The sequence below is a fragment of the Rhagoletis pomonella genome, unplaced genomic scaffold (genome assembly GCF_013731165.1).
Source record: "Rhagoletis pomonella isolate Grant_MI unplaced genomic scaffold, Rhpom_1.0 Rhpom_scaffold_00012, whole genome shotgun sequence".
Lineage (NCBI taxonomy): Eukaryota > Metazoa > Arthropoda > Insecta > Diptera > Tephritidae > Rhagoletis > Rhagoletis pomonella.
The window spans coordinates 12,287,568-12,315,565 of record NW_023458566.1 but is presented as its reverse complement, the minus strand read 5'-3'; the positions used below and the strand labels follow the sequence as shown (position 1 = coordinate 12,315,565).

The following is a 27,998-nucleotide window of genomic DNA, read 5'->3' as shown; positions in this document are numbered from 1 at the left end:
AAATTTTATTACTGCAACTTTCAGAATCAGAAACAGAATCAGAATCGCCAGGACTAAAGTGCTTCGAAGACTTGGAAAGTCGAAACTTATTTTATTTTTATGTTTTTTTTTTTGGTATTCTTGATTGTAGCAAAATTCTCTTGGCAAAAAGATGCTTTCATACTCAGCAACATGTGTGTGTGTGTGTGCACATCAGTGCAAGTTTAAATTCAAAGAAAAAATTCAACTCGTCGTCGTCGATGTGTGTGTGTGTGGAAGTCACATCACAAATTAATCAAATGTGTCGGAATATCAAAAGTCAGCAGCATACATCGATAAAATTAAATTTAACAAGCAGCTGCAGTACGTATGAGCTTATGTATGAAATATGTATTTGTATTAAGGTGCATCACTTTCCATACAAAAAAAAAAATGGTACTAGCTTTTTCGTTGGAATTATAAAACTTATAAAATTTTAGGTTTTTCGCCAAAATATTTTTTTTGAGCTGGCCTGCTTTCAAAGTGCCTCCAAAAAATTTTATTATTTTTATTCCGTTAATAAAATGTTCAAATATTTCTATGTAGACCTTTTCAGCTTAAACTCTACCATGTGCGGTGTTTTTTTTGGAAAATTTAATTTTATTTATAAGAAATTCGATTTTTGGATTTTTTTTTCAAATCGTTTTAGCTTACGGAAATCTAAATACTTCTCCGAATTATTTTGCCGAAAGTCTTTAAAAATTATACATTTTATAATTTCGGTAAAAAAATTGCGACTTTTTTTTTAGTGAGGCATCCTAATGTTCACATGTATGCAAATGCTAGCGCATGCATCAAAGCTTGATTTAATACTTAAAAAACACGTACGCTTACGTGGCACAGGTTGAGAAATCATCATTCAAACATTCGAACACTCAAACACACACACACACACACTCTTACAGCTGATACAGAAACTTTTGAAAAGCAAAAACTAACTTGAATATTCAGCAAATTAAATGAAGTGAAAAGTTACTTGAATTTTCATTGGCATCAACGAGCAGCCAATTAATGAAACTTCTGAGATATTTTTATTTTTATGTTTTTTTAATACATGCGCACTCACACTCGAAACATATACATACATATGTAGTACTTGTAAAAAGGTATGTTAACGTTTAATGCACGGAATCGACAATGCTTGATTTAATTGGCACCACTTTTGTAGTAATAATTCGTTTATTTTACTGGCTTTAAGCCGTTTAAAGTGTACATTTTTTCGACTTACATAAATTTATAAATGTAAAAGTGTGTCGAGTACTCAGTATAAGGATACAACAGTAATCACTAGGAACGATGAGAGCAATTCAGTAGTTTTAAAATATGTAAATAAATATTATTATTTTTTACTTATTTAGCTATATTAGATCAATGCATTTTTGAATAATTGGAATACTACGAAGATTTAATATTTTGCTATTGTATTTTTATATGTATTTCCGGTAAAAAATTTACTACTCTTTTGTAAGTATATACAGATTTAATAATTTTTTTAATATTCAACAATTTTTATTGAGCTCGAGGCCGTTTTTTAATGAAAACTTATTGTGGAAAAGCAACAATAATTTGAAAAAATGGTAGAAGTGATAGCTATTTCACCACATTTCCTCATCAGACTTCTTTCATTATAACAAATAGTTTTTTTAGTAGTTAATTTTTTCTTTTTTATTTAAAATTTTATTTTTCTTTAATTACTTTAAATTTTGGATATTTTTTTCTTTCTATATTTTTTCTTTTCTGCTTTTTTTAATTTTAATTTTATAACTTGCTACACTTTTTTTATTCTCTTTTTAACCGACCTCAAAAAAAGGAGAAGGTTATCAATTCGTCAGAATATATATCGGGGCGTTCCATGCCAAAATGGACGGTGTTCACACTTCATGTGTTTGATTTGTGTAAAATTTTTAGGTTTGATGGATAAATTTGATTAATACATTTTTAAAATCTTTACAGCACAAAAACAAAAACAAATCGATTTAATAGTTTTCCAAATATGCCGAGAATGGAGCAAGGAAAAAATTTGAAAAAAATCACACATACACACACCAAACTTCTCTATAACAAGAAATACATTTTTATTTTAATTTTTTTTTCTTAAAAAATTTTTCACATACAAATTTAAAAAAAAAAATAAGTTTTTGAAAATATGCCATTTGAAAGAAAATCACAATAGTATTAAAAAAAATTCATATTTGTTTATAACTTATGTTTATCCATCCCCAAAAATTGGAAGCAAATGAAACACATGAAGTGTGAACCCCGTCCATTTTGGTATGGAACGCCCCATATACATATATATGAATATTTTTTTTACATGGATGTTATCTTTGGACCACGTCAACCGATTTCGATAATTCTTTTCCTATCGGAGAGGCGTTGCCTCAAGGGTGGTCCCGTACTAATTTCGCTTAGATACGACCATTTGGTCATGAAGAAATTTACGGTACTATGTTTTTTGCTTAAAAATTACTCGTTTGAATTTCCTTTTAATTATTAGATTGTATTATTTTAAAGAGAAAAATAAATTTGTTTTGAATTTCATTTATTTTTTTTTTATATTTTTAGAATTCGTTGTTTTAAAAAGAAACATATTTGTTTTATTATCATTTAATTGTTAGAAACTTTTTTATATTTAATTTTAATTTTAAATTTTTATTGGTTTGAAAATAAAAACATATATCTTTTAATTTCACTTAATTTTTAGAATATTCATTGCTAAAAGTCATAGGCCTGTAGTTATAGTCAAAATAAGTCAACTTTAAAGTTATAAACAACTTTTTGACATAACTTGCAATGGGGCATCTGAAGGCATACTTTGGCATTAAAGATGGCATATTGCAGTTTACGGCGATGCCCTTTTGTTAAATTAGACTTTGAAAATAAACAGTCAAAAACCTGTTAGCCAAGAAATTTCTCACAAGAGCCGCCGCGGCGCATTCACGAAATTTTAATAAGGAATTCTACATCCTCATCGTACCCCTGCAGAAGAGGGTGTTGTCTGTTAAAAGCCACGCAGAAGCGACACCTAAGACGAAGAGTTCCATGTTGCTAAAGCAGTGCAATACGAGAAATCCCAGATACCCTATCAATGGCCAAAGCTGCGTGATGCCGAGAGAAGAGGAATAAATAGGAGGTTGGGAAATTTCAGCCCTGGCGAGCCCACCATCACTTAAAGTGAGCCAGATCTTGGAAAAGATCCTAGACTAGGCTGTTGGAAGTACGAAGAGAAGCTGTCTCTAGGACGGCATGTCCAAACGTCTAAGTAGGGTCGCGTTTAGCACAATTTTGAGCTCTGCCCACTCACTCACTGTCGTGTGACTTCTTCAATCTGGTCGTATAAATCGTTATACCAGCTGAAATCCATCACAGTCCAATTTTTCGTGAAATCTACGTAAATGCGATTACTGAATCCGAACAGCTATAAACGTAGAGTATACGTCGAAAAATCAGACTACGATGGACTCTGTGATAGCCAGAAATACTTATTTTATTGGACTCAACAACAGGATCACCATCGCAGAATTTTCCAACTTAGAGAAGCTGGTAAAAGAGAGGTATGTCCAGAGGTGGATGAGGACAAGGCAAAGTAAGTATTTCGTTGAAAAGAAATATGTATAGCCGGATAACATACAGCAATGCGTATATGTACATATATACAAACATAAATTATACGTTCGCATAACGCATGTTCCCAATTGCGCACTGAGTCAAATACTTACTTCCGCTACATCTTCAAACACATCCTCATAGCTATACCTTAACATGTCTGTATATGCACGATTTAGCATACAAACTATGCGCACAATTGTATGTATGTACTTACCCGGAAGAAATCCCACGTAGAGCCATGCAACAGCGTACCATACTGCACTTCCGTTTGCATAGCTAAGTCTTCGGGTGAATTGATTGGTGTCACCATTCGTTCAACTGTGAGAAATGCTGCCAAATTGGCTGTGTACGATGAAATTAGAATGAGCGTGAAAAACCACCAAGCGGCGCCAACTATGCGACCGGAGATGGAACGCGGTGATATGTCGCAGCCCTGTTGCATGAAGGCGGCCAAGGCAAACCAAAATGAATTCAAAATGCTAAACTCGTTGACCGCTGCGGTGGCGGATGTGCCGAGGCCAACACTTCCGGGCACACCACCAGCACCTACCACACCGCCAATATTGGCCGGACTGGCAGTGGCGCTGGTCGCACCGGTCATTGGACCGGGCACAGGTACACCGCCAATGATGCCTGGCGGCTGTTGATTGGCCATTTGTTCGTGATGTGCATGCGAATCTGCAGGAAAAGAGAAAAGAGGATTACATATCGTACATATATACATATACATATGTAGTAAGATAAGTAAGATGTGGGTAAGCAATAATAATGGGGGGGAAACGATAAAGTTCAGCATTCATACATTAAACACGAATAAACATGCATGTACATGTACATGTGCACATAGGCCTACAAATATATGTGGTTGCGTATGTGTGTTGACTTGTTTACTCAGTATTTGTGTATTGGTGGCATTAACAGCAAATTGTTGGCATTTATATGCAGCTCAAAAACAGCAGCCGTTTATTCCCGGCGCTTGTGTGCGAATTTATGTGTGTACGCGTGCCTATTGGGCATTGTGTCTGCTTCATTGGTTATGGCGCTAACGAAAAGGTTGTCTGTCACTATTAAATTGGGCGCCTATGAATACCGCATATCGCACGCTGAGCGCGGCACAAAGTCAGGCCCTGCATGCCACATAGGCACATACATGCCAAATTCTTTAGCATGCTATGTGCTCTAGTACGTGCGCTGTATGCCATATGTGGCAAGGCATTTGCGGCATCTCGCATTCAACTTTTGCCGTTACTACTATTTTTGGAAGAATTTTCGCCATTTAGTTCTTTCGTACCATCATTCTTTCGTAGCGGTTATTCCTTATTTTTTAGTTGCTTTTGGCAATTTACTCCTACATTTTTGCCTTTTTACGCTGCTTCCGAATTCCTTTTTAGTATTTAACTATGAGTTGAACACGCATACGGATTACAAGTTATAACCTGGCAGGAAAATGTATGTAAAGTAAAATATAATAAATTTTTTTATTTAGGAGTCTCGAGCCAAGCTCGTTTCGATTTTTCTAGATTAAGTAAGGCTGGTTTAGGTGACCGTCCCCAGTTGAATATATATTTGGACCATTTGTGATACCATATGATTTTGAACGACAACCACTACTCAATCGATGAAACTCTGCAGGCTAATCGCGAGACCGCTGACAGGGTTTACGTCGTTCTCCGAGACCACTTGGTCCTGGGTTGGTTGTAAACTGCAAAACTGCACTGCAACTGAAATCGTAAGTTCCCCTAAAGCTGTACAGAAGATTGTGTCGAAGTGATTCCATTTCATTATCCTCCAGCTAACTGAGGTAATATGGTTTATATGCGATTTTTGATCTCAAATAAAAAGCTAATTTAAACGAAGAATCTGCAAACTGCACACGTTCTAGTTTTCTCCCAGCGTTCAAGGAGTTAATTTCCAGCCCACTTCCCCAAAAGTGAACCCCAGGTCGTAAATGGCGCTCAAATCTACTTCTTGTCGGTTGGTATCGTTTCAAGGTTACCTTTTCTCGCCAAATCGTCAGCCATGCAGGTTTTTGCGACACAACTGAGAGAGAAGTCAAACACTTCCTGCGCACCCTCAGTTTTGAGCTCCTTCCTTATTGGCGTTACACTCTTGAACAATGTGTCTACTGCTTCTTTAATTCCACCATATGTGCCGGGGAAACGTTACGCGAGTCTGGAAGCCAAAAAATTACAGTGAAACAGAGTTTTAGAATGTCCCTAACAACCGGTTCACGAATATTCGATGCAGAGAGCTGCAGCTTTTAAAAACTTTAAAAATACTAAAGACGACCGAACTCTATGTGTTTGATTAGCGTGTCTTAAGCAAATGCCAGTGGATTGAGTCCCATAAAGCATAATAGGCTTCACTAAGGTTTCATAGAGCTAAGTTATTACTTTGGGTGAGATACCTTATCTCTTACCTACAGCTTTTCTTCAGCAACATAAGGACAAGGACTAAGCACTTGATCCTCTGAGAAAACGGCAAGCGAATAAAAATCACAAGTACTTACTTGTGAGTAAGATCAGTTCCGTATGCTGATCAATCGGTCATTCTAGCGTCTTCAGCAGAAATAAAGATACACTAATTGGCTTCAAGTCCTTAGGTAAAAACTAGATCTCTTTCTGGCCTTCGCAATAAAGAAAGACCGATGACTCTCCACGCACGATTGCAAGCCGGCCACAAACACGATACCTCTAGATATTTTTGCAGCTGTGCAGGGTTCGCGGATTTGACGGACTTAAACAATGCAATGAAAAAAGAGAAGAATATTGTTTCTATACAGTCATACAATAAACAAACTCAGGGTTCGATAGTGTACAGAGAGACTTTAAAAGGCATTCACTCAGACCTACAATCAACTTCTTGAGCTCTCGCCCTGTGGATGCCTTAATTGGAGCCAAGTTTCATATGCAGCACTGGAAGGGCTGGAAGGTTAAATTTCTAGCTACCTAGCTGAGCATACTAAATAAGTACCTATACAGCTAGTGAATTAACTATTACATTTCCCATCAAATATACTCAGTTAAGCTTCTCTTGTTTCGGTTTTTGTCTGGCAGCAATGGAAAATCAATGTTTTCAAGTACCTATTGTGATGCTTCAGGGATGCGCTAAAAAGTGAAGCAGACTCTAAAGCAAGGGTTGCTTGCTGTTTAGGAAGAAATAGGTCCAGTTGTAGCATGGGGGTGTGTTGAGTGGCAAGAAAATTTGTACCATTGCCTTTGCTGAAGACATACCACCACAAAACAAAGAGTTACATCAGAAAGGGTTTGTGAAAGTGATTATATGTTGTTTGGAGCTTTTAAAGGATATGGGGAAAAATCGATGGAAAAAGCTTCTCTTTTCGTTCGGGAGAGGATGTGATATTCTTATCCAAGGTGGATGAAATAATTAATATCCATAGCATTTGAAAGAGATAATAGGTAGAGCGGCTGGTTATTGATAGTATGTACTTAATATCCAGATGCCCACTTTGAAAACCATTCACTGAAACTGAAAGCTCTATACTGTTGACAATAACAACCCGAATACCGTAAACTACAGATCCAGCTCTTTAGTTTTGATGTCAATGGCGACAGAAGTAGATTTCGTCTCATAATTAAAACCAAGCATAATTTTAACCTATGAAACCGAAAAACTTTTATATTAAACAAAGGATGCGTTGGAGCTTTGCGTTGGCATTAAAAATTGAGGCAAAGATCCAGCAGTACCCCCTTCGATACGGAACTGGAAACTGCAGCCTTAACTGCCTACCATTCGATTTTCCTGCAGACTGCAAAAGTAAACTTGTATGTATGTCGTGATTATTTTACTTGTACATATGTATTCGACGTCCGGCCGGTTCAAAGCACCGTCATCCCACTAAGGGCCGAACTAAATCTAGTAAGTGAGGATGATGAAATTTCGTTAGCAGCACGAAAATTGTTGTTGGCCATTTTTGGCTACAACCATGCATACACATATGTAAATATATGTATATGAAAGCATATACTACATATGTATGTGTATGCGCCTTTATGTGTATACATATGTACATCAGAGAAAGCTTTTAGAAATTAAATTAAGGCACAGCCTTCATCTGATAGATGTTCTGCTGCTGCTGCTGCTGTTGGCGCGAAGCAACAACATGAACAACATGGAAATATTTCAGTAAGTCAGACAACTCGTTGGCATTTGCATGACTAAATACATACATACATATGTACATACATATAGCAAACTATATAGTAATAGTGATGTACATATGTACATCTGCCTGTAATGCTGGGTTTTCCATGACTCCTTGACTGCTTGTCCGCCCTGCTTGCCTGCATCCTATGTCACTATAATTTGTGACTTTGATGTGGAGCCAGATTAGAGCGAGTGAATTAAATGAACGCATCCTAATTGAAAGGATTTGTGATTTGTGGCCAGGATTGCTGCTAAATTGCCAATCGAATTGCTCGTCACATATGCACATACATACATACATACACACGTACGTACGTATAGAATTAGCTACGAGCATTTTAAGTGTAGCAGCAAAGGGAGTCTATGAATTCGTTGGAAAGGAAATCGATTGCCGAATAGCAAAAGAGAAGAGGAGACAAAAACAAAAAGGAAATTGAAATTTTAAGTAAAGTACTAAGCTTGGTAAATATACGAAGTGAAAGTAGATTGAGTTGTTATTATTTAAAATAGAAGAACTTTGCTCTATGCGATTTTAATTAGCAAACACGAATTTTGAAATATGTAAGTTCACAAAATTAATGTAATTAAACAAAAAATTAAAAATGTTAAACCTGAATTGGAAATTGTATTTTTGTTTAATTTTAGAGCAAAGAAAATTAAGACTCTTGCGCACTCCGACCTCAGTAACACAGTAATTAGTGGAGTTATAAAAAATTAAATGAAGTTATTAGTTTATAATTTTAGAGTTAAATTTTTGATTCAAAAGCTAACTATGAGAGTTGAAGATACAAGAGTAGAAACCGAATGTAAATAGAGGTTAAATTTATGCGATTTTGAAGCTTCCATATTCGTGTTCGTAAGAAAGTTTCTCCCAGGATGATAGAAAATATATATTTCTGACTTTAGTTAACGAAATTAAAAAAAAAATCAACAATGATTCACAAAACAGAGTAAATTAAAACAAAAAAAGAAAAATCAAATTAATAAACGTTTTAATATACCAAGTTCTTGTAAAAGTACTAAAAATGAGAAATTAATTTTTCCTAGTCCCATAAAATTTGTTTCGATAAATTTTGATTTTAAGATTTTAGCAAAAGTCATTATCTATTAAAAAATTTTGAGATTAATAAACCTAGGATCGTGTAATTTTGCAATAGATATTAAAATAAATCAACGGTATTCTGATATTAAAAAAAAAATGTAAATGTTAAGCTCTCACCCCCTAGGGTTTTTCTGAATGGAAAAAATATACCCATATTTTTATGTGTTTAGATACATAGTATTTCAAAGCCCATGAAGTTTTCCATATACATATCTACATACATATGTTCTAAGGGGAGAAACAATTTTTTGTAGAAATGGTATAAAATTCTTGAAAATCAATATTTTTCGGTCGAAAAACTTTGTTTCTCTTCAGGATGAGTTTTGCTTTGTGCGGCCTATATGAGCAGCAATTAATTTTATTCAAACAAATGCATACAGTGGCGTGTCGTGCAGTTCCGGTGCAGCGTAGTGCATATTTTTAGGCGCAGTAATAATAATGCGGATAAGAAACATTTAAATACTTCCGGCGGGGTAGATGGTTAGACTAGTTTTGCATGTTCTATGTTCTTTACTATAATATCTCTTGCAACGATGTGTGGACAAACAAGAATCCGAAATGTTATGAAAGTGGTATAAAAGAGGGAAACGATTTTAGTCTTCTTCTGAAAAAATTGTTTAAGGCTTTTTTGTTTGGTATGATTATTTTGAACTATCGATAAGATTTTACGCCAACAGTATGTATACATTTTAGGGCCAGTTTCTTAATGTGAGGTTAACACTAGCTGCAGGTTAAACATCGAAATCGAAGTGATCGACTCCATAACATTTAATAGGGAATGGAAAACGTCGATAAAAATGTTTAACTTGTAGTTAGTGATAACCTGACATTGTAAAACTGGTCCTTTTCGCGAACTTTAAACAAATTTCTTGTTTTTTGGCTCCTAATATCCATCAGTCAACAGAAAGATGAGGATCCATGGTTTCTAACTTTCGGTACAACTTTGCACTTAGCACAAGCCCTAACTTATGACTTCTTTCACAAGCAATTTAACCGTTAACCTGCTCCTGTCGTTGTTTACAATGCTGTGATCCTTTGAGTTCACCACTTTTTTTTAGTTTTTCGCTATTGTTTGTATTAGATGATTGTTAGAATTCAAGTTTTATGCATTTGGATATATATTTCAGTTATCTGATAATGAATATTTGGAAATATGGTAAATATTTTTTTATTTAGTTCAACGGTATTTACAATTCATATACTCTTGTGAGCAAAGAAAGTTTTGGTGGTTTATTTAAGTCATATTAATTTTTTTTATAAAAGTCCAGTTCATTTTATTACAAACACCTGTTTAAAAAAATTATAACAAACATTTAACTTTTTTCTTCGAGGTTTTTGCAACCATTTTAGGAATATAGTTTTATAGCCCATTAAATTTTAGTTCCATCCGGAAAGTGGAGAGCCTCGAGTTTTTCCTTTGCTGTCTTCAGTTAATTTACTACATTTAGCATATTTGTGAAACACTTAAGGGGTAGTCAGAAATGTCAAGAATACTCCGAAGTCTCTATGCCTCCAAAATCTTTTCAACGATACCAGAAGTCCTACTACGATCTTTTATAGTTCGCTTGTTTTTTCATAGTAGGGTTGTCATTTTCCTTATTCTACAACGTGGTCCTAGATCTGCTTTTTGTGCTCGAGAGTGGACGTGAATTCGGTACGCTAAAAGCGGCTTGAAAGAAGGAAAGAAATTTTGAAAGATGCATTTTCAAATAAGATAGTGTTGAATTTTTTGTCTCGCTATATTTACTACACCTGGTATAATTTCACCATGGATGGGTTCAAAGTTTTATCGCCAGAACTCCTGCACATTTTAATGTCATTTAGGGGTTGGGAAGAAACTACGCTTGTGTTATTAAAAAGAAAAATATTTATATTAGAAAAGTTTCACTCGTTATTGCTTTTACAAATGCATTTCGCCTCTGAGTTCATTCATAACATTTTGCGAAATTTTTAAACAAAATTATGTGTAAACCTAAAAGCGCTGCTCACCAAGAATTCTTTTTCCACATTCCACTTGTAATCCGTATGCACATAAATAAGTATAACTACACGTACATACATACCCATTACTCTTTTTAAGTATGTGTGTGCATGCATTTGACAAATCCATTTACGTACAAGAAGCATTCCTGTAACACTTACCTGTCTGATATTGCACAATGCGCCATTCGTACGGTGAGAAGCGGGAAACAAAGAATAGCACAATACTAACACCAATGTAACTGAAAATGACGCTCATCTGCCCCGCAAAGGGGTGTGGTAGAAAGCAGAAAAGTACGACGACGATGATGATGACGATGATGATGATGGCACCGGCAACAGCATTCGCATGTAAAGAGAAGAAATTCACTTTAAGTTAGTAACTTCCAACATTTCAAGCAAATGAAATTGCAAAAAAAAGTTAAAGCTCTTTCACATGGCAACAATTTGTCGGCTGCATTTCGGAGTATTGCTTCAGAAGTGAATGTGTTGGAATGAATATAAACCATGGAGAGATATGCGTAATCACAGGTAGATCATTAATCCCAAGCGAAAATTCAAAACACCTTAGCTTCGCTTGGTGCCACAAGCCATTAAAGCAACTAATGAAAGGGGCCGCACTGTGTTCTATTTTGCAAAAAAGTGGCGCAAAATCAGATATCGCGAATGAGAAGAGATATTTAAATAAATGTAACAGCATTTTAGAGCTTTTTAGATGGCAAATTAGAAAAAAATAGTCCCTTTGGATAAAAGAATTACTGTGACCTATAAAATAACCTTCAAATATAGTAGATTACATTTTTTTATTTTTTGACCTAAAACCAGTATGGAATGGACTTTTTAAAAGTTTAAATATACGTGTTTGCCGTTGGTGCGTCAAGGAATTCATTTTCATGGCCGGGAGAACGGAAAAATATACTTTTATTTTTACCAAGTCCAAGGGCTGTTTTCAGTCAAAAAAAAAAAACAGAAAAAAACCCAAAATGTTTTCTTTAAAGGTATAGTAGACCTTCTGAAGTTATTTACTTTTATTTTTATTTTTATTTTTATTTTTATTTTTATTTACCTAAAAACAAACTGCAATGAACTTAAAAAAACCCGACCATGAAAATGGAGGTCGTGACGGAAGATCTGCTAAAATAGGTACTAAGAACTTTTAAAAAGTACATAGCATACTAGTTTCTTGTCGAAAAAAAAGAAAGAAGTTAAAGCCCTCTCTTTTTGAAGGCAGTAAAAGGCCCAAGGAGACAATTTTTCCTGAATTATAAATTTAAAAAGCTTTAGCTATCCTCGGGATATTTGATTTTTCCAAAATAGAACACTGTGCGCCGTAACTAAAAAAATTAAGGAGTCTTAGTTTTTCGTTAAGGGAAATATTTATTAAAAGTTTATATAAAAATCATCTCCATCCTCAGTATCGGTGTTTTTTTGTCAAGTTCACATTATCACTTATATAAAATGTTGAATTTCTAAAAAAAAAAATATTTTGGTATCTAACCTCAATTAGCCCAAAACATTTGTATATATTCCTTTGTTTAAATTTCTTTAAGCTTTGCCTTTGTTGCCTTCAACTAATTGTAGCTTAAATTAGAAATTCACAATTTCTCTTACTTTAATCTCCTCGCCATTCGCATTGCACGCTGGAGAATGGGGCTTAATTTAGTTTCCTGTGAGTAACCTAAATTTCTTTTCTTAGGCTGATTACCCGCTGCGACTTTCGCTTTCACTTAGCTTGTTAGCTTTGTTGCCATTTGTTTTTTTTTGTTATTATTAAAGTGACACGCTTTTTATTAGCTTCACAACTTTTGGTATTTGCAAAACTTTGAATATTAACAAAAACATGGAGACATGTGTGTGTGTGTGTGTGTGTTTGTATGAGCTTGTGCCGCATGTGTACAAATTTGTTTGCTCAAGAGTGTACACACCCAGTAGAACTTGGGAGCATCGTACGATTGCTCGGTGAGTACTCCCTTGGGAGTATACTAATACTCCCCATTGCTCCCTATGCTTCTGTGTATAAGCATGTAATTTTGTATACTCCCTTTAACATTGGATGTCCTAGGAGGGGGAGTAATCCCTTTTACCTCCTAAACGAGCAATCGGGGAGCACACACAGAATTATCATCCCACAAACCTTCTAATGGAGCAATACGGGAGTACTCCCATAGTTACCTCCCAGAAACCTCCCAAAAAGACAACAAGGGAGTGCACATAGAAAACATCCCATATACCTCCCGAACGAGCAATAAGAGAGTGCTCCCATTAAAGGCATCCCGAAAGCCTCCTATAGGAGTAATAAGAGAGAAATGATAACGAACATTTTAAATTAGCCAAATAGATTTTGCTATTTATGAAATTTTTTATTTAACTTTTTAATCACGTGCATTTGTGCTAATTTTACAAGACCTTAACAGATATAAGTACGAGATCAGATAAAACATAAATTATACGTCTTACATAATTGCTTAATTTTAGAATTATATTGCAGAGAAATCATATGAAAGTAAAACGTAATAATAACAAAACGGTAAGATAAGATATGCACATATAAGTATGTACTCGTATATGATTTCCTGGTTGTCAAGGATGCTTACCTGGTCAGGAATCCACCAAGCGGTGAAATTGTGGAAGTGACTTTTCTTATCTGACATCTTTGTCACCCATGCGATGTTTAAACCCGGGGGTCACACTTAAATGCAAACACTAATTTGCGCAATCTGAAAGGTATTTAACGGTATATTTGTAAGTAATACAATGCTTAAAATATTTAAACAAAAGTTGAGGTACATACCAACGGACTTTTATTAAAATCTGTGTGCTATCCAAATTAGATTATTGTGTCCTCCTTATGCGCCTATAAGAAATATTTTCTGTTGTTTTTTTTTTCTATGATAAATTTTTTCGAAAACACAAAATTTCTTTTGAACGAGGTGCGTATTGCTCTCCTATCAATCAAAAAGAAGACTCTTGGATTTCTCGCTTAGGAGACATCACTTTTTAATCCTAAACGAGTAATAACGGAGTACAAAACCGACAAATCTCGCTTATTGCTCCCAAATCATGCATCAGGGAGCATTCTTTAATTGCTCGCTTAGGATATCTCTCATTACGCTCCTAAGCGAGCAATACAGGAGGACAAAACCGACAAATCTCGTTTATTGCTCCCAAATCATGCCTCGGGGAGTATTATTTCGTCGCTCGTGTAGGAGATCTCCTATTTGATTCCTAAACGAGTAATAAAGGAGTACAAAACCGACAAATCTCCCTTATTGCTCAGAAATCAGGTTAAGGGGAGTACTCTTTTATTCCTCACATAGGGAGATCTCCCTTCAGGTTCTAGTGGGCATGTTCAGTTGCAAATATACACATATAATCGAGCATAAGTATACCTTTCTATATACATACATACATATAAAAATTTACGTAAGCTGGTTTCTGTCTTGTTTGTACATGGATTTTAATTTCATACAAAATTCTGTATGCACAATAAACAAAGGCATGCATGAGTACAAACACATACACACACGCACATGTTAAAGGGGCACGACTTTAAACTAAAATCATCTACGAGATTTGTTCATATATCTTTCCTACACCGTATAGGGCAAAGTCGAGATTTTTTCAACATGCTAATCTCGAAAGCTCCGGAACGGATTTCGACAGGGGCATTCTCCTTAGTACTTAGAATTTTTATAGAGTTTTCAACCAACTAGAAAATTATAAGATACGCACCGCTCGTTGGATTACCAAAAATAAGGTTTCAAATCAAAGGGCTTGGCCTCCAGATATTCCATTATGTTTTTTGTTTTAATTGGGTTGTCACCTGTTTAAAAAAATAAAGATCTTGACCATTCGTTTGACTAAAAAATGAGGTACCAAGCTTTTGTGTTTTTTTGAGTGGGGTTGCTACCTTTTTAAAAGTTTATTTTTTTTAAAAAAGTTCTTTGTCTTTTACAACATAATTTAGCCGACACTGGCAGTAGGTAGTTGGAGGGCGGTGCAATGCTTTGAGTGCGGCTTGGAGGTCAGTACTCCTGCATTTCCACGGCCATAAGAATAGAAAATTCCTCGGCTTGGAATACCGAGGAGTATTTATTGTGTAAAAATGTTCAACATAAATATGTTTTTTTCGTCTTTTCGCAGATGAAATATTTATTTTAGGCAACTTCGTGGAATATTGGAATATACTTAAAAAAAATTAAATGTTTCAAAAAGTCTTACCCCCCCCCCCCCCCAATTTTAATATACGTATCACCTTGTATGCGTCTATTCAGTATGTTTACTTGCTGGCATTAATGTGCGTGTAATCTGCTTACATATTTTTTTTTGGCTTTTAATTTTTCCTAGCTTGTCTGACAGGCAAACTTTTCACCTTTAACGAGGTCACGAGTAAACAACGAATACTCCACCAACAAACAAAAGTAAACATTTACCCAGGCAATTATATACATACCTTATATGACTAATAACAAAAACAACTAATGAATATTTGTAGATATCCGCGCAGAAACTTGGCAACTGCTGCGATTAGCCTCAGAGCGTGTAATCTGTCGTTGCACATTTTTAGGCGTTCAGCCTGTGACCTTTGCTTATACTTTAACATGGACGTGTGTGTGTGTGTGTGTAAGAGCTATATTTAAATCCCAAATGCTGTGCCGGAGTCTGTCAAAATGCTGTCATGTAAGCAAATGCATGCATATGTACATATGTATGTATATAAGTATGCTTGGCATGTGGCGCGTCGACTGACGGGTAAGGGGTGTGGATTTAAAGTCGGTTGTTTTGATTTGCAAATACATAGGTCTAGTACGTTAGGCTGGTGCAAAATATTTTATTTCAAGCCTTACAAGAACTGAAATATATATATTCATGTTCATGAAAGGTATAAAAATAAGTCTGCTTATTTTACATTTTCTATAATTCTATGAAGAGGCAGCAAGAAAACATATTCTAAAAAGTGGATTTTCCTCTATAATTTTGGACCACCCTAGTATACGTGCAAACATATGTGCATTCAAACTCTTTCCCATATAGTATAGTCAGACGACGCAGTCGATCTGAACAAAATTGTTCCTTACAAACGTCAGTATTGCGTTTCGAATCCCACAAGGTTTTATTTTACATATCTTATATTATTACTTTTTTATTTTTTTTTTCTGTAATTATAGCTTTTGTGGTATTTTTTTAAGAAATCTAACTCTGAAAAATTCATTTACAGTACGACCTCTGCTAAAGCAACATCCAAATGTTTACCATTAGTGAATCAGCAGATGGAACTTTTCACAAAATTGTGCCTCAGTAAACGCTACTTTCTATCCATAATTTCTTATTTCTGTTAATTTTTGTCTTCATTAGGCTGAATAAAACTCGGTTTCAGTAGAAGACACCTTAACTCTTCAAAAGCTGGAGAGTCGGTCGACGACTAAAATACAAACGAAAATTTCGAATCTATAGCATATAAAAATAATAATTTTTTAGAGAATTAATTTGTATACTTTTGTTTTGTTTTACTTAAATTTTTTGGGTCAAATTCTCATTTCAGACTGAACTTTTTTGTAATTCGGTTATTTCAAGAACCTAAATCAATGCAACTGCCAAAATTTTTACCAGTTGCTTGTATCGGTGGTGTACTGTAATGCGAAATAACAAAAAAAAAAATCAAATTAAAAACAATATAAATAAAAAGCCAAAACGATTTTCGGAATGGGATTCGAACCAGGGCGCTACTGAGTTTTAGTAAACAGTGCCGACCACATGGCTACCTGGACTCAAAGAGCGTTGAATACACAAAAAAGCATCTAAATTTAGCCTGGACATCTCCCTTGCCGGCGGTTTTGCGTTCTCTATTATAATTCATATAAGGTTTTTATTAAATTTTCTTTGGATTTCTATCTGTTGTACGTTCTATAAATTTTGTTCAGTGTTCTCTTCGAAAATGCCCCCAACTCCCTTTATTCTGCAGTTAACTCCTGAGATAATTCCGAATTAAAAAGTTGATCTGGATCAGTGCTGCTGTCTGTCTATGCTTTTACGCCTTTGCGGAAGCATATTTACATATATGTGTATGTACTTCGGCACTTTAAACATTTAAAGTTGTTTAGACATGAGATTTAATTCGCTTGCATGTGGTAGAGTGTTCCAATTTGCACTGCTACGAACACAAATTCATGCAAAAGTAATCAAATTATACTACATATATATGTATATATATATTTTTTGAAAGTATGCAAAATGTGTTCTCTTACATATTTTAGTATATACATACATACGTACATAGATATATTCACATACATACATATGCAGCTGTAAAAAGTCGCGAGTGCCGCTGGAGTCTTTCGTAATTCGCTTGCCATCAAGCTAACAATTTCATTTTGCTAATGCAATTCGAAATACTTTGGCCTCATTTTTTTTATATAGGTACCATACCTACATACATGCATGCATACATACTTACTCATATGCCAACATACAATCGTACATTCATTGGCATACAAATAGGAGAGAGATTATAAAGTAGCGTTAGCGAAAGATGGCAAACATTTTATTTCCACAAAATACATACTTACATACATATATAGTACATACTTATGTATGTGTGTATGTATATTTACATACATATGCATTTATATTGGCGCGACGTGTGAATTGCTTTTACTACATAGCAAAAAGTTTAATCTGCTCATGAATGTACACATACATACATACATATATATGTGTATATACTTAAACGTATATATGTGTGTGTGTATATACCGAAATGTGTTTGCATGCGCATTACCCACTTTTTTTTGGCCTTTTAGCTATCTGGATTACTACTTTTCGTATGAGTAATTTGGTGTGTATGCAATTGTAATGAAAATTTATTGCAGCAAGTTCTTTATGCCACACATTTCAAATGGCATTTAAAATTTTAATGTTTTCGTGTGTAAAGTGTATTAAGTTTTTAATACTAAAATATCATGTGATTGCTTTGCCAAGTGCAAATGTTATTTATTTATTTTTATTTTTTTGCTATTTCGTTTTTTTTTTTTGCACAAAAACTACACTAAAATTTATGTGCACTTTAGATTTAATAAACAAATTTAGCAAAGTTTTTATTAAATAGTTTTGTTTTTAGTATTTTTTTTTGTGGCACCACATTTAAGTCTTGTTTTAAAATATGCTTTAATAAATAGTCGAATAGCCAAAACACCTGCTTGGCATTTTTACACCGACTCCGAACGGGGAATGTGTTTTTATGAAAAGCTGTTTTTCATGGCAAAAATATAGATACTCGGAGTTCCGCCATTGCCTGCCAGAAATAAGTACCTTTAAAAGTACATACGGAACTTCTGAAAATTGTATAAAGTTCACATCATTCATTTTCCCAAAATGTCAATATGTGGCTTTATTTTTACGCGTATATATCTCGTTAAACTCGATAAAAGCTCTCTTGGAAGTATCTATGAAATTTAAGAATAAATAAGCTTGATGACCGCTCTTTACTACATATTCGCGTCTGAGACTGGGGAAGACAGGGGCTATTACACATATCAAGTAAGAAGAAGATTGCTGGCAGAGGTGGAAAAATAAAGAATCTCATCGTATGCCTTGGTTTTAATATCGTTTTGGTGCTCCATACTTTGCTTTTGCTCACTTTTCAGAACATAGTGACCAGACATTTGCTTATTGGTGTGACAGGTGAACTAAAACTATATAAACCCAGATAATAATGAACCACCTTGCAACAAAAATATGTTTCCGAAGAAGAAGCAGGTAGAGGTATAAGTTATAATGAAACTCCAAGATCTTCTTTCAAAATTTAATCAACTGGGGTTACAAGCAAACAAAATTCCGGAAAAGGCAAGAGCATATGTAGGATAACTTATAATCATAAGAACACAAGCAAGGTAGTGCTCCTCATAGATGTTGTGCTTTTGTTTTCAGATTTTAACACCCATTACATACAAATTAGTTAATTTGGGTATATTGCCTCTGTGGGATCATGGCTCAAAATTTTTCATTGGTCTGATACTTTGGGCGCAATTACTACACATCTGGATGAAGACGAAAGTGCAACATTACATTTTCAAATTAAAACCGATACGTCCTACCTCCGTAGGCAAAACACACAAACTAGTGAACCCGCATGGCATAAAAATGCCCAAAATTGAATTTCAAAAACTTAAATAATATTCCAAATGTTAGCCAGAGTTATAAAAGATCCGAGTGCCAGTGGAGAACAGTCTCGCATAGTGCATATTTTTAATTCCATCTAATTTCAAATCATCCTATACCGATGAGAAAAGTTCTTCATTAAAAAAAAAATAAAAAAATTTATCACACATCTACAGGCTAAGGTCTTTAATTTGACCTCTCATTTTTGACATTCCTTTTCAAAAGTATTCTCTTTGTGAACATACGGCAACCCTCCTAAATAAACGTCAGGAATAAAGCCTTTTCAAACCAATTTAGATTGATACCCATCTTCTAATAATATCCAACTTATTGAATAATTTCAACGAAACTTTTTAAATACGTGGCAACCCTCTTCAAGCTTTCCAAATGCTCAAAAAAAGATTTCTTAGCATTGTTTGACTATGTGTTTTTTTATAATTCATGAACCTTTTGTATTAGTTAATTGAGTTAGACCATCAAACAGGTGGCAGCCATATTCGAAAGTTTTTTCAAGCTTAATCCTTGATGACTCTCCTTCGCCGGACATTGCGATACAATTTTTTTTTAACTGATGAAAAAAGTAGATTTTTATTTTCCAAACATGTGGCAATCCCGCTAAGTACAGTTCAGATATAAAAATTTTTCAAACTCCCTTCAATTGATACCCATATTTTAATAATTCATTTAACATATTAAATAATTTGAATTTAACTTTTTAAACCGGTCGCAACTCTCTCAAAAATATTCTTACAGTTCAAACTAAAGATTTCTTAACACTCCTTCGTTTGACATCCATATTCTGATATTTCGTATAACTTGTATATATGTAAGTATCTATACAAAGTTCGACATTTCAAGCAGGTGGCAACCCTCTTCAAAACATTTTCAAACTACTACTCCCTCCCAGGAAGAAGGTGAAAATAATTTATATAACTTAATAAGCGAGAACCAGGTATTTTATGAAAATGTGTGCAAACAAATTTTAATTATTTTTCTATATGTATCAAATATCTGAAGAAATGAAAGGACATATTCAAAGGATTGCATTTACTTCACTTGCTCTTAATAAACTCTTCATAACCAAAATAAGCCAAGTAAGCTAGCGCTTTTGGCCAAATATCTGCTATGCACCAAAAAGTAATGGAATTTGTTCGCTTTATTAATAATACAAGTTTAGTTTGCCTTTCTTCAGATTCTTTTTTAACTCGATGCAATTTTGCTTCTACAAACTCCTCGACTATGCAAAGTTCCAAGTCATTAATATGCAGAAGTGTTTGTGTGCAACAACAGCAGCTAGAGAAGTGGAAGAAGAATATAAGAAGTCGACATGCTGCTGGGACATTTTAATTTTGCACAAAATTACTTAGTACACTTACCATTGAAGAGCAATAAAAAATCTAAGAAAAGTATTTGACTTTGCAGACAGATTTTGCAAATCTTTACTGCAATTTTCCCACTCACTGGAGTGCGAACGAAGTTTTTCACTTTGCAAAGAAATCCTTTACGCTGCTTTACGATGCAGCGGAGTTAGAGCTTTTTATGCACTTTTCCGCAAGCGTATTTGCTTAGTCTAATGTCACTAGTTTTGAGGGGCGACAAAGTTTGATGAACCCAGCTCACACGTAAAGGCAAATCTACGATAGACGCAACAAAGGAAATTATACTGTGACACAAGCTGTGAAGCCAAAGTGGGTGGCTGAGAGATCCGGGCAAGGGGATGTAAGTTGCTGCAAAAATTTGACTCTGCTAGTTTATGACAGATGATGCGGGTCGCCAGCAGGAAATGTGTGTTTGTGTTTGCAGGCCGGAAGAGCGACCAGCAGCTGTGGTGTGGGTACAGCGAACGCTTTGGTAAACACAGAAGTTCAATTTTCTAACAACAAAACTTTTCGCCGGTTTACTACATTAAACTTTATAAGCTTTCTACATTTTGGCCAAATAGAAAACTTGCCAAATAGTCAAAATGAAAGAATGAACGTACAAATGTAAGGCGAACAACCCAAAGCATCGATGCGGTGCTTATTATTGTTGCTGCTACTATTTCCGTGCTGCAGCTGCTACTGATGCTGTTGCTGTTACTGTTATTATTGATGTTGGTGTTGTTAGTGCTACTGTAGCTATTCGCTGTTGGCGTTGCTTAATGTTGATGGGGTGGAAAAGTTTAAATTTCGCTGAATGAAAAGTTGTACAAAGTACATGCTCTCCTTTAAGCATACTACACAAGCGCACATACCCATAGATATAGATAGATATGTATTTAGAAAACAACAACGCTGAATGTGCAACCAAAATGCCAAATCATGTACACATACATATATATATGGGGCGTTCCATACCAAAATGGACGGAGTTCACACTTCATGTGTGTGATTTTTTTGATACATTTACATTTTACATTTTTAAAAAATTAAGGCACAAAGACAAAAACAAATGGAGTTATTAGTTTTCCAAATATCTTGAGAACGGGACGAGAAAGACATTTGAAAGAAAAATCACACATACATACACCAAAATTCCCCATGAAAATAAATATTAATTTTTTTTTTATTGAAAAATTTTTCACATACAAATTTTTTGATAAAAAAATTAGGTTTTGAAAATATGCCATCTCAAAAAAAATTGAAAAAAATTACTATAGTAGCTCTGAGTATTGTGCAATATCTAAGCATAGTATTATGGGGTGCACTCTATAAAAATTTGAGTTATGAATTTTTTTTACACCAAAGTTGAGTAAAATGAGTACATTACGAATTTAAAATTTTAAAAATTTTTTTTAGAATTTTTTTGAGTAAGCAATTTTGTGGCCCATTAAATTTTAATATAATAAACAGCAAGTTTTAACTTAAAACTTAAAACTTTTAAGCGAAAACGGAAAACGGAAGAGCTGCCACTGTAATTTTTTAAATTTTTGTGCGATGGCATATTTTCAAGAACTATTTTTTTTTATCAAAAAATTTGCACGTGAAAAGTTAAAAAAAAAAATTTTTAAATATTTCTTTTCATAGAGATTTTTGATGTGTGTATATGTAATTTTTTTCAAATTTTTTCCTCGCTCCGTTTTTGAGATATTTGGAAAACTATTAAATCGATTTGTTTTTGTTTTTGTGCCATAAAAATATAATAATCAAGCTCAAATTTCATATTATTCATTATTTATGTTTATCTATCAACCCTAAAAATTTGCAACCAATCGAACACATGAAGCGTAACCCCGTCCCGTGGTATGGAACGCCCCATATGCATACATAAGTACATAAGTGGATGTACATGTGTAAGTTTTTTCAAAGTTTTATCATTTATATGCAGCGCAATTTCTGCTACATTAATTTTTACTAAAATATTTGTGAAATTTTTAGCATGCATCTTAAGGGAAATTGGCCAGCGGAAATTGAAACAATAACAAGAATTTGTAAGCATGTACTACACATACATATACATATAAAGCTTGTAAACAAAACAATTGGCTGTATACTTCAAAGACGAATGCAAAACAGGTCAAATATGCGGCAAACTATGAAGTCAGAGAACCGTTGTAAGAAAAGTTTTTGCTTTATTTTTGGCTGTGCTAAACAGGAAGGCGAACGCAAATGGTTATTGTGGCCGAATGATTGCATTCATAGCTTACTGCAGCAAGCTTGACACATTGCACATGCTTAAGTGAGCTATCTATTTTCGCATTCATTTGTTGTAAGATATCTCCATGCAGATGTTTAGTATTCTTAGTTAAAATTAGTATATACATTAGGGCGGATCAATTTTTAAGGGAGATTTTTTTTGATGTACACTTATCGGTGCTTCAGAATTTTTAAGGAGCATTTCGGTTTTTTTTGAGACTGTTGGCAAAGTTGCCGTTTTGAACCAATCGGAGAGCTTAAGAAATTTTGGAAGTGGGTAGTATTTTTTGAATAAGAAAGATGTTTTCAGCAGGGGCCGAAAATAATAGTTATTTTCAAAATTTCAATTCAAAAAGTCAGTCGGAAAGAATTGGTGTTTTTAACATTTGTATATAGCAATGTGATGCTTGTTAGCCAAGGAATGTTAATCCTATATGATATATTTTTTTTTGTACTTTTTTTCAAAAAAGTCAGCAATTACCGTTATTTTTTGACTGATAGTTTTTCAGTCAAAAGTAAAAGTTAAAATTAGATTTTTATTTTTTCAGTCAAATATAAAAGTTAAAATTTGACCTTTGACCATTTTTTCGGTAAATTTTTTTAAAAGAAAAAAATATATGCACATAGTGCTTGAAAATATCTTTTTTCCTTACCTTTTAGTGTGGACAACAATGATTTTTTGTAATCAAGGCAGATTCGAATATGCGCTCTCTGGGAAGACAATACCTGTACTATTTGTTCCATGTGTTGGTACTATATCCAAGCACGGAAACTTATATATTTGAATTTTAAGAAATTAATGCAAATAGCAAAATCGACTAAAAAGGGCTAACAAATCGGCTGCCTGCTAAACCGAATTTTCGCAAAAGGCTAAATCTAGCCGCAAAACGACTAAACTGGCAGGCAGTCAATTTGCGGTTGTTATTCATGCAGTAAGCATCTTATATTTCGCAAATATCTAAGGTAAGATGTCAAAAAAAAAACGATTATATTCGCCGCCTACTGAAAAAGTTTTAGCATCTTCAAATAATCTGATACTCTTTCCGCTCTCTTGTACCATTTCTCTTTGTACCAGTTCATGAAAGGTATAAAAACAAGTCTGGCTGAGCAATATCAATAAAATGTAAAGAGCTTTCAGATGCTGTAAGGATATATCCTTACAAAATAACACAAACATACAATCTCCAAGAAACAATGCAGCTCAACCAAATTCAATATGAGCTTATCGCTATCGCGATATTAAGTAGTTGATTCTAAGAGAGATGTAGATATTTGATGCTCGGTTTTTTTTGAGCCTACATCGAATCTCGACGAACATTCGCATACTCACCCAAATTTCCTGCGATAAAGGATCCATGAAACTGAATACACCAGGCGTCTGCTTCACTGGTTTCTTGATCATTATTGAAATGCCCAGTGACATGAATGGTTTGCTGAAATCGATGACACGCTCCCGTTCGGCGGTAATAGTCATGGCAGCGATTGCAATATCCGCTTCCTGCTTGGACACACATTGGTACAATAAAATAACGCGTATGCGACAGCAATGGCAATGGCAACGGCAATGACGATGAAGTTGTTCGATTTCATTGTTGGTGTTTTTGTATTTGTAGTTTTTGGTTGTTTTTGTTTTTACGGTAGTAGGCGCGTTGCGAATTCGGCGCATCGAGCAATAAAACCGTCCGTCCAACGATAACCGAAACGATAATCGTTGCCAAAGATAAAGTTAGCACGGCAGCAGTCGTCGTTTAATGTGCGGTGATGGCCCGCGGCAGAGAGTTCGGAGAAGAAGAGAAAAAGCAATAATAAAGAAAACATTTTGAATGCGTTACGAAATGAAAGTGTTCATGCAATCGGAATAAATTCGAGTGCAACCAATGTGGCAGCAAACACGTGCGTTGTCCGGCTATAGCGCCTAACTATATGTATGTGTGTGTGTTTGTATGAAGTTGTACTCACCCGTCGTACCAGTTCACCGACCATGCCATCCCAGCCACCGCGCACCGTTGGATTCTCTGAACCGTAGGTACCATCCTTGACCAGACGCAATTCATCTGTGTTTGGTAGCAGCAATTCATGTGAGACGGTCGGCCAGCGCAATATCGAACGGGGCAGCCAAAGGAGCAGCAACAACAACATAAGTAGTGGCAGCAAATGCAGTGGTGTATGCAAAGTAAGAGAAGAAAAAGTAGAGTAAGTTGAAATTGGACTTTGGGGTAAAAGTTTGTAGGCATACAAATTAAATGGCTGTGTGCTGAATAACTGCGCTATGAAATAAATACTCAGTGTAGAAAGTATCAAAGAAATTACGAAAAATCGGGGAATAATGGAAGATATTGTTTAAAAAGAGAAACTATAAACTTAATTGTAGCTGCTTAAATTTTAAACTTACACAAATTTGTATTCTTAAATTTATCATAAATTCTTTAGTCAAGAGAAAACACGAGAATTGACACGAAATAAAATTAAATAGATCAACCAAGAGTGGGTTGTAACTACTGTACAACGGCATTTCATAAGCAAACAAATAAAAAAAATTCATGTTTTTCTCTGAAGTCATGCTATGCGCAGAAAATTGCGCACTCGTGGCATTCAACCAGAACTCTGGAATACACATTTTCAGCACTCCTGACGGCCTCCCAGCTACTACATTCTTAAGCAGCGATCCCACGATTTGTACATTTGTACAGATTTGTCCTTTTTCTCTGTTAGAGAGTGGTGTTTTTTGTGAAGTGGTTATTGAGACCGCACTGATTCCCGATTAAAATTTCTAGCCAACACCACTCTGTACATACAAATCGTGTGATCCCTGCTTTATGTAAATAAATAGTAATTAAGATCAAAAAGATCCGAGACAGAGGCGTACATAGAAGACTTAGACTGGCACGTGCCACAAAATGAAAAAAACCTAGAGATCTTCTTTAATGATAGGGTGGTCCTTCGCGCTGAAAAGCCTTGCTACAAAGCTCATTCTACTACTTAAAGTCGACAATGAACAATGCTTCGAAATAAGAAAAGCAAAGCTAACAATATATTTCTATCGATTGAGAAAATTCCTTAAGCTAATCGGGGGATACCAACCAGTGGTTAGACAAGTCTGGATGCTGCTGTGGACCAAATAAGAACTACCATCCATAGCTCATAGGTCCATAGTACCTAGCAGTGTACGCAGCTACTCCAGCTTGTTGGAACCACAAATTCTCTGCCGTTGGACGCAAAAAAGTGTCAATAGTTGTTCTGTAAGAAGCTCCAGAAATCATTTCTGGCGTTTCATCCTCATTCTCGAAGAAATATGGGCCGATCATTTTTTCGGCCATAATACCGCACCAAACAGTGCACCTGGACTGGTGTAACTGGTGCTCGTGTGTTGCTCTTGGATTTTCAGAGCTCCACCATCTACAGTTTGGCTTGTACAATCCCCAAGGGTGATCCAAAAGTAAAACCCAAAGGTTAGCTACTGGAGAAAGCACGATTTTCCGAGAATTTTGTATATATTTTTAATTTCTCTGTTACAATAGAAAATTTACAAAAATATTAACACGGCCCTCGCGCTTACGCTGAATAAATAAATCGCTAAACAACAGCCCACTTTTGGGATGAAAATGCATTTTAAGCATTTTATAAACAATCTAAATATTGTAGAAGAATTTAAAAGTAGTAGTTTCAGTAATGATTAAAACGATAATCATAACTAAATATTACCGAATTTTTAAATATTAGTTTTCCATTTAATTCTACAAGCTGAAGTTGAAACATTGCACATATAATTTTTTGACTGAGGCTTGCTTTTAGCTCAATAAATTTTTCAACGAACTTTTATTCAAGCATATTTCAACGTCTTCTTTTCTACGCAATATACCCAAATGATTTAATTTCTTCAACGCAGTGGCCTCAAAAGCTATTCTGCTCAATCGAAATTGAACTATACTTGCACATAATTCACATTTTCAACGTATAAAATGCGCATAAAATCTTATTATAAGCACAAGGAGAGTCAGTTATGCAGTTATAAGTACAGATGTACAGGCAAGCACATTGTACATTAGGCATATGCCTTTTTTATATAAATTATACCATAAGGATAGGATGAGGATTGATGAAAAACAAATAAGAATAAAGGTTTTGTTAAAATTTGGTACAAAGAAAGAAAAAAAGAATTACTGGAAAAAATATTAAATACGATAGATATTTCAAAATATGGTTTCAAAACTTAAAATTTTTCGATAATTTGGATTTTGCATCTCCTGAGGAGGGAGGGAGGCCTACCCTTGTTGTTTAATTTTCTTGTCAAGCCATTTTCGAGATATCTGAAAAAAACTTTCCTCTTCTTTGTGAATTCTTATTTTCCAAAACACTTTTGGAATATAAAATTTAAAAATTCTCAAAACCATACTTGTTAAGATTTTGATAAAACTTTAAATTTTTAATAAAAAATTATGGATTTTCGTGATCTTTTTTTTTTACTATCACACATTCCGAAACTTTTTAATGCCAAGAACATTGTGAAAAATTCTTTTTTGTGAATTCTTATTTTCCAAAACACTTTTGGAATATAAAATTTAAAAATTTTCAAAACCGTGCTTTTTAAGACTTTGATAAAATTTTAAATTTAACATATTTCGAAACTTTTCAGTCTAGTCCTATATTGGAATAACATTGGATTTATATATATTTTTTTTTAACTTAATGAAAAAGTAAAAATTTGCGTGAAATGGAATGCATTAATAAAAAAGATTTACATAAATACTACATTGTGGATTCAGAAATTCCCTGCCAAATTGCAGTCGAAAGCACTACACTACGACTAAACAATTTTTTTTTGAGGCCTTACGGTTTTTTTTTATTTGTTCAATTCGTTTTTCAGATATCCACTTAAAAAAAAATTACAGTTTTTTAAATTACTATAATTTTCTCTCTATTGTTCGTTTTCGAAGCACTTTTGTAACATAAAGTTCAAACAATTTTCAAATAAGTAAATATTTCAATAAATTTTCAAATTTTGGAATTTTTTTCTACAAAACTGTTACTGATTCGGATATATTTTTTGAACTTTATATGAAAACTTAACAAATAAGTAAATAAATTAAAAATTCATATGCCTAATGCACATACATACATACTTATGTAAGAGTAAAATATACCTCAACTGCAGTTAATAAGATTTTCATTGCACTGCTTTCATGAGCACATAATGCATATGAATGGTAAGTACATGCTATACAAATACATACCTACATATAATAAAAGAACATACATACATAAATGTCATGGCGTTCAAATGCACTATTCTACGAATACTGTATGTATATACTCACAATTGATGCCCAACTTCTTGGCCAATAAATCGGCTA

The 27,998-nt window shown here is 34.4% G+C and overlaps 1 protein-coding gene across 1 annotated transcript in view; it reads right to left on the bottom strand.

Moving 5' to 3' along the window:
• The window catches only part of LOC118747839 (glutamate receptor 1-like), a gene marked incomplete in the record, with an annotated part of 322,600 nt that overhangs the window by 45,588 nt on the left and 249,014 nt on the right, over window positions 1-27,998 (bottom strand). Inside the window, 5 exon segments of the mRNA XM_036482013.1 lie at window positions 4,247-4,305; window positions 11,039-11,135; window positions 23,978-24,145; window positions 24,607-24,701; window positions 27,963-27,998. Of these exon segments, the coding sequence (XP_036337906.1) occupies window positions 4,247-4,305; window positions 11,039-11,135; window positions 23,978-24,145; window positions 24,607-24,701; window positions 27,963-27,998 (455 nt within the window).